The 7,274-nt window shown below is 38.1% G+C and overlaps 1 protein-coding gene across 12 annotated transcripts in view; it reads right to left on the bottom strand.

Annotated features, from left to right (window-relative positions):
* Positions 1 to 411: 411 nt before the first annotated feature.
* TJP1 (tight junction protein 1) overlaps positions 412 to 7,274 on the bottom strand; it is a 346,374-nt gene continuing 339,511 nt past the window's right edge. For 7 of the 12 annotated variants that reach the window (XM_025199469.1, XM_025199471.1, XM_025199476.1 and 4 more), the window contains 2 exons: positions 5,235 to 5,378; positions 412 to 1,926 (listed from right to left, as the gene is read on the bottom strand). In XM_025199469.1, the coding sequence (XP_025055254.1) occupies positions 1,832 to 1,926; positions 5,235 to 5,378 (239 nt within the window). In that variant the 3' untranslated portion in view covers positions 412 to 1,831. The remainder of the gene's footprint in view (positions 1,927 to 5,234; positions 5,379 to 7,274) is intronic. The other 5 variants (XM_025199472.1, XM_025199474.1, XM_025199479.1 and 2 more) reach the window with 2 other exon arrangements.

Raw genomic sequence — 7,274 nt, 5'->3', positions numbered from 1 at the left:
ACCAAGGCTTCTTTACTACAGAGACCCTTTTAGCACCATACCTGCTCCTATAGGAGATTTCTATTAAATTTGGACACAGTTCTTCAGAGAGGGACATGAGATTCTGAAACATACTGGAAAGGTATTAAAGCAAAGCAATTTGCAGTTGGTCTGAGCCAAATGTCAACCTGTTGATACAGGATACAATTCTGCCATTCATACTTGCATCAAGTAATAACCCTGAGTAGCCCCACTAAGGTCACATCACACTTGCACTTCCCAAATAATTTGCAGTGACAGCATACACCATTCAGTGAGGCTACTCAAAGTATAATTCTACTCAACCTGGGTAAGGGTGGCAGAATCTCAGCCTTAAAACACAGAAAACTGCTCTGGTAATGTGCACAAAAATGCATTGCAGAAACAATAAGATACTAGAAATCTTCTTTATTATTTTAAAAACAGTTTTATTCTGTATATTTAGAAAGGTGTAATTTTAATAACTGCAAAGAAAAAGAATCAGCCACACCTGAAAAGCTAATAACTGATTAACAGAATGCAGTGGTATATTATCTAAACAGTAGTAGTGCTGATGTGCCATAATAAACTGTCTATTAGTAAAAAAATACATTTCAGGGCACATAGTACAGCATCCTTATCACAAATTACAGTAGGGATACTTTAAGAATTTAACCAAAGTAGAGAATTCTGAGTTTTATTCTTTAAATGCAGCAATTAAAAAGGTAACAACTTTGTGCATTTAAAAAAAATGTCCTTGTTCATGTATTGTAGAAATGCTGCTTTATTGCTGCAGATGTCAAAGTTCAAGGCTCAAAAGGTATGAGAATACAAAGATATCCTTAAGAAACTGTTTTGTTTTTATATATATTTATATATATAAAAAGGTAAAGCTTATAAAAGTTAATTTACAAACCAAGAACAAAAGTGGTATGCACGCATTATATACAGGCATTCTATAACATCTAAATTTTTAAATGCATAGCAGAAAACATACCATCATTTTCTTCTGGTTTTCTTCTGCTTGCTCAACACAAACAGCACTTGTTCTCTAAACTGACAAGTTAACAAGTTTTCCCTTCCCTCAAGCCCCAATCTGTCTCATGATATATTATCTAGGTAAGCACGAAAGCCATACAAACTTAGTAATACAGAGAACTATGAGCACTAAAACTATTAAAAACATGAGGGTAAGGCATCCCTGCTGGTTAATATGTCTGTAATGTGGTTAATTTACAAATCCAGAGAGGCAACTGAACCATAGTCATCTCACATGCTTTCTCTCTTTCCCATGACAATGTTTTCATACACAGTAAGTAGACGTGCTTGCATTACCCTCTTAGTAGAGGAAAACATCTAAGTTGTGCTAGCCAAAGTTTATCGCCACATTATTTGACATGTACACCAAAGAGTCATTTAAAAACCTTGATACCAGGATATAGTCTTGTGTACTTTAAAACAAACAAAAGTAAAAAGACAGGCCAAATTATGTATTTCCACCAGTGGACTATGAACTAAATTCAATTCCTCTTAATATACCCCATTGGTACTTTAAACTTTTTCAACAACGAAACATTAGCAGTGTCCTTTAAAAACAAAACCCCCAACATACAGAAACCCACACGCACCCCACATTATTCCTACTGTACACTCCCTGTTTGTGACACGTATTCTGACCATGGTTCATGTACTTGCTAAACCATTGTTAATTAGAGCAAGATGCTTAAACAAGAAGTTCCATTATCGCTTATAGAACAGTTAATACTTGATAGTGGTTCAGTTTATATGTAAGGTCCATTTCAGTTTCACATTATGTACTCAGCTAATTTAGGGATTAGAAGTGGTCAATTAGGACTGAGACACAGTTTGCTCCAACAAGATAGTTTGGATCCCCAGGAAGAGACTTGTTCTGCCAGGTTTTGGGGTCACCTGTGGGAGGAAAACACAATGTTGGTGTTTAGTATCCAGTATCAAACAGTATACATCTTGAAATAGGCATGTGTTGTTTTTTTTCCCCCTCTCTTGATAGTAACTTTTAGTTCAGAATCAACGTGTTTTACAATAAGAGCCTAGTTAGTATTTTATTCATGTAACTCCTGAGAGTTCAAGGATGGTATGACATTGTAACATAATATATTACTCATTATTGGGTTTATTCAAAAATAGATTTGGTGGCACTCCAAAATCATTGTATATGCAGATTTATTCTGAAATAAACCAACATAGCACTTCCCCTTCAAATCATCCAAACTCTCCTCTAAATCATAAGCACTGACTAAGACTTCTATATTAAAAGCCCCAAAATAGAACATCTTAACTGGCTGTCAAGAACAATACGGTCATAAGCTCAGGATCAGTTGTTCTTACCAGTCACTATGAAGTGGCGGAAATTTTGTTTTATACTACGAGAATTACCCGAGAAAGGACCTAGAACACCAACTTTGCCTCTGAACAGAGTATACCACTAGTGCAATAAAAATGACTGAAAACCACTAATCTTAGAAAAATGTTGTGCTGGTATTTTAACAAGAAATCTGCTTTCAGTAAAGTTTAACATTGATTTCTTGTTCATCTGTGGTCACTTGAGGCATTATCCAAGTTACCCTTTGGCCAGACCTCAGAGGTTATTTTAGTCTGCATATATAATTGTCCCCTGTAGTTTTATTTGAAGACATTTTCTTTACTTGCTGACCTAATAATCCATTGTATAATGCTGTATAAAAGCAGTGTCCTCATTCTACCACATCAGAAGTAGATTAGCAAGAAAAATACATCAAAGCTTTTTAAAGTTCACAAAATAAATGGCACTACATTGTTTCACTACAGTGGGCCAAAACTAGATCTGCCTTAAGACCTGTACAACAGACTAGGCCAACTCAACTACATACAAGTTTCAAAAGTCTGGAACTGTTACAGGAGATACATGTACATTTCACATACTCTTCTGGAGAAAAACTCATGGAAACAAAAATATGAAGTACACAATGTGCTGAAGTGATGACAACATCTGATGTGGAGACTTAAGAAAAACCAGAAATGACTCAAGAGCTATCTTGGTCTGGTCAGAAAATTTAAAACCAAACACTACTGCACTCAGCAAAGGCTAGTCATTTTAAACTGGAGGATTGTCAAGCCTGTAAATACTTCAATTTTTCTCAATTTGAAGATAGATGTCTTAGGAAATACCAGAGTATATTAATGCAGGGTTAAATTAGATTGTAATAAGAGCAGCTTGTACTCTCATTAGTGAAGTATTCTAAATCAGGAGATTTTTCTTCTTTCAATATGTGCCAAAAATTTGATTCTAATGAATGCAACCTATGGCTGTTACTCCCCAAGATGAAAATAAGATTAGTTTCCTGCAATTTTTCACTCACTTGAGTCTTTTGCACAACTAATAAGTGCAACAAGTATGAAATCAAAGTCAACGTAATGTACTGCTGCATCCAGCTAAAGATGCAACGTTAAGTTCTCTATACTCAGTGTCAAAAGGAGAATTAAGAGTCTGAAATCACTGTACCTGACTTAAGTGTAGCATAAAACAGGTTAGTATGAGCAAGTCAAGTCCAATTTATGAACAGAGCATAAAAACAATTTAGAATAAGCTGAGATAGAACAAAAGATTTAATAGAAAAAGTAACAAAATGCTGGAAACCATTACTAAAGGCATCTGAAAAATCAGAGTCCCATAACCAGCTAATGTAAAAAGAGAGAAAATAATAATTTATTTAAGACACAGTATGGTCTACTTACATATCAGAAGACAGAATTGCCTACTTTTGAAATTGTCATAGAGCAAGATTATGATACACATCCCATTTCAGTTAAACAGAATAAAATGTAGCCTTATAAAGCCAATACACACAGTGTTAGTACTTCTACATGTTCTCACACACACTTAACACAAGACAACAGATCTGTCTCAGATATTTAAGTTACTATTTGAGAAGACTAAGAGTTGTGTCTTCATTTCAAGTAAATTCATGAACAGGTTTTTCAATTACAAAATTAATTTTTTTTAAAGTTATGTAGCTGTCATGTATTTTTGAGTCTTTAAACCTAAGTGTCAATATTTTAACACTTCCAATTATGTACACACAAAGTATATCCATGCAGTACGTGCAATAATAGATTAAAACCCCAAAATTATTGCCATTAATCTGTCTGAATCACTGGATTCCCTTCATGGAGACTGATATGCTAATCTTTCAAGTGTCAGCACACTGGTATTGACAGATAGATACATTAGTGACAAGAGGTGAATACAACATTTAAAGACAAAATGTATTCTTAAGTACATTTTCAAGTATTTTTTAGATTATATGTATTATATGTATGTGTATGGATTAATGGTATAAGTATTTCTACTATAACGTTAGAAAGTAGCTGAATAAAACCTGAAGACTTTCAAATGCACAGACATTGATTTTGAGGTCTCCTTAAATTCACAGCCATTTCATGAAATTGCTTGAAACTTACATAAAATAGAAATTAGGCTAACAGTCATTGTGTAAAATCTCAACCAACACTGTTTCCCCTGTTCCATGTAAGAGGATGGAAGTAGAAGACAGTGCAGAGATAAAAACAGGCTTAAAGTTGTAACCAGGTTGCAACATTAACTAAGAAATAACAACCACCTCTATTCTGGGACGAAAGGTGGAAACAAGTAAGAGACTTGCGGAAAATCCAGCTACATTAGAGGTGAACTGTAAATATTCTACAGAAACACTGGTTCCCTTAAACTGTCATCAACTTGCAAACAGGGAAACAGCTAACAGGTGTTAAAAACAGTGATTTGGCATGCAGATTAAACTTATGATTTGCCAAAGTATTATATGGTTAATTAAGCAAAAAACAACATTAGTTTATGGTACATAGGCCAATTAGGGTTACATACTCATTCCCCCCAATTTTAGTGCAAATATCATTTCAAAGTGTTTGCAGCTGTAACAGTCCTCAAGAAGGAAGACACACAGAAATAGTGGTAACACTGAATGGAGCAATGGTAAGGTAAAAAAGACATTACTGTATTTCTCTGCTGTCAATCATGATTTTAACTATGAATCTGTATCATGAATAAACGCGAGAAGAAACATTTGTAATGAAAGTGAAATGGAGAGTTTGACACAAATACAATGATCGAGTTATACATTACACAGCATCACCTTTAGCCAAGTGACCTTAAATTATACGATAGCACCCAAAAGCCCCAAAAGGACAGAGGGAGGACAGCATACCCGACGAGGAGTCGGAGGATTTTAGAGCAAAAGACCAACCATCAGGGGTCATTGACGCACAATGTGGTAAGCGCAGCTCCACTGGCTTCAGGAATTTTAGTCCATGAGGCCCACACATAACCAAGGGGCTGAGCAGCGTTTCACCTACAGTTAAAAAAAACAAAAATGTTTGTTAAAAGAAATCCATACTTCTTGAATACATTCAATTTTACTTCAAAAAATATTTTCTTTTGTTTGGTATGCCATATGACTACTTCATAAATGCCTCTGAATAATTTGTATGAACCTTGTCCAAACAACAGCTTCTACTAATGATACTGTGGGCAATGATGAGAACTGAGGGAAAAGGAACTTGCAATAGTGAATGAAGCACTCCAGATGTGCTTGTTGTATGTGGCAGATGGGTCACAAAATTGCGCAAGAGTCTAGGACACTACTGTTGAGTCAGAAGACACAATAGAAGGATCTGTCAGCTTATCTTTGCATTTAACCACTGAAGAAAGTAATGAGATCATGCTCCCCAAATTAACCCTAGATTTAGGTTATAAATCTGAGATTGCTTTAAATCATATTTTGTACAAAGTACCAGTAGTGCTTAAATGGCAGCACTCCTGAAGCAGAATCCCTTTATAGAAAAAACTTTCCCTTGACTTGTTGAGGTGAGGGCAGTATGTACAGTCTGACTAAATGACTACAGGTTTCCATTTGTCTACATTCTGAAATGACTTTTGATTAAATAAACTGATTACTATAAGGCCCTCTACTAGTTGCATGTATTATGCAATTTCCTGGTTAACTGTTAAGCAGACCGATCTGGGGCTGCCCCTCCAGTGGCAAAAAGGCGTGATGGATCTGATGCATGATCCCATAATCGCACTTCCTTCTATGCATGTGTGGGATAGCAGGAGGCACACTAGATCCCATCATGCCTTTACCTGCACACGTAGAGGGGCTCTGAAAGCATTCCTGGGCTAAGAACTGTACTTTGTCATTTTAATATGCTATGCAAAGCATTCTAGGAAACAGCAACTATCATTCAGTGACAGTCTCATGTGCTTGTCTGGAAAGCAAGACAAAAAAAGAAGTCTCACTTGTTTGACTTTGAACCCAGTATCATAATGAAAGGGTATCAAATTAATTTGACCCTGTGGGCCAGTCTGGCATGGACACTACATGTAGCATGCACACTGGCTCCAGTCCAGTGTTGCACGGGGCGCCAGCCCAGGACACTTGCTGCATGCAGCACCTGCACCAGAGCAGTCCTGTCCACATGGCTGATCTGCGGACCTAATCTGGACTAGACGATCTAGCAAGCACAGCCAGACAGGGATGAATGCTGCATGTGGCACCCGCACCAGATTGGTAGGCCTGTACAAGGCAGCTAGTATTTACTTCGGATTCAGCCAATTCAAGGGACAGCGATTCGATTCGGTGATTCGAATCACTGTCCCGATTCTATTTGACTGAATTCAAAGATTCGGATGCTGCCGAATCTCCAAATCCCCAAATCAGCCAGGCTCATTCCCCACCCCTCTCCCAGCCTGGCAATAGCTGCCCCAGCTCCCAGAACTTGTTTTAAAAAAAAAAAAAAAAGTCCTGGCTCACCGTTCCTGCCGGTGGGGGGTGATCCCTGCTGCCCCGCACCACGTGGGGGGTTCTGCACTAGCCCCCGAAGCCCCAAGGCTGTTGCAGTAGCAGTGAGTCTGGGGGTTTTCTTGGTTTGTTTGTTTTTTCTTAAAGGGCCAGCGCTGGCGAGCAGTGGGTACAGTGACAGGGGCCACTGGATGAGCGGGCAAGCACCAGACCAAAGGCTCCCAAACAAGTGGTGCGCAGCAGTGATAGCCATCCAGCTCTGTCCTACACCCTCCCTGCCCCGGCTGGGCAGCACTTGCCCCAGCCCCACTCCTCCCTCACTGCAGGGGCTTTGATCTGCCCTCCCCTTCCACCACATCAGACTTTCCAGCTGCACACTGCTCTCCAAGCTGCTGGGCTGTGCTCCTCGCTGCCTGCATGCTGTGCTGCACATTTCTTGGCCAAATT

This window comes from Alligator sinensis, unplaced genomic scaffold (assembly GCF_000455745.1).
Source record: "Alligator sinensis unplaced genomic scaffold, ASM45574v1 scaffold458_1, whole genome shotgun sequence".
NCBI classification, from domain to species: Eukaryota; Metazoa; Chordata; order Crocodylia; family Alligatoridae; genus Alligator; species Alligator sinensis.
This window is presented reverse-complemented; position numbering and strand designations above follow the sequence as displayed.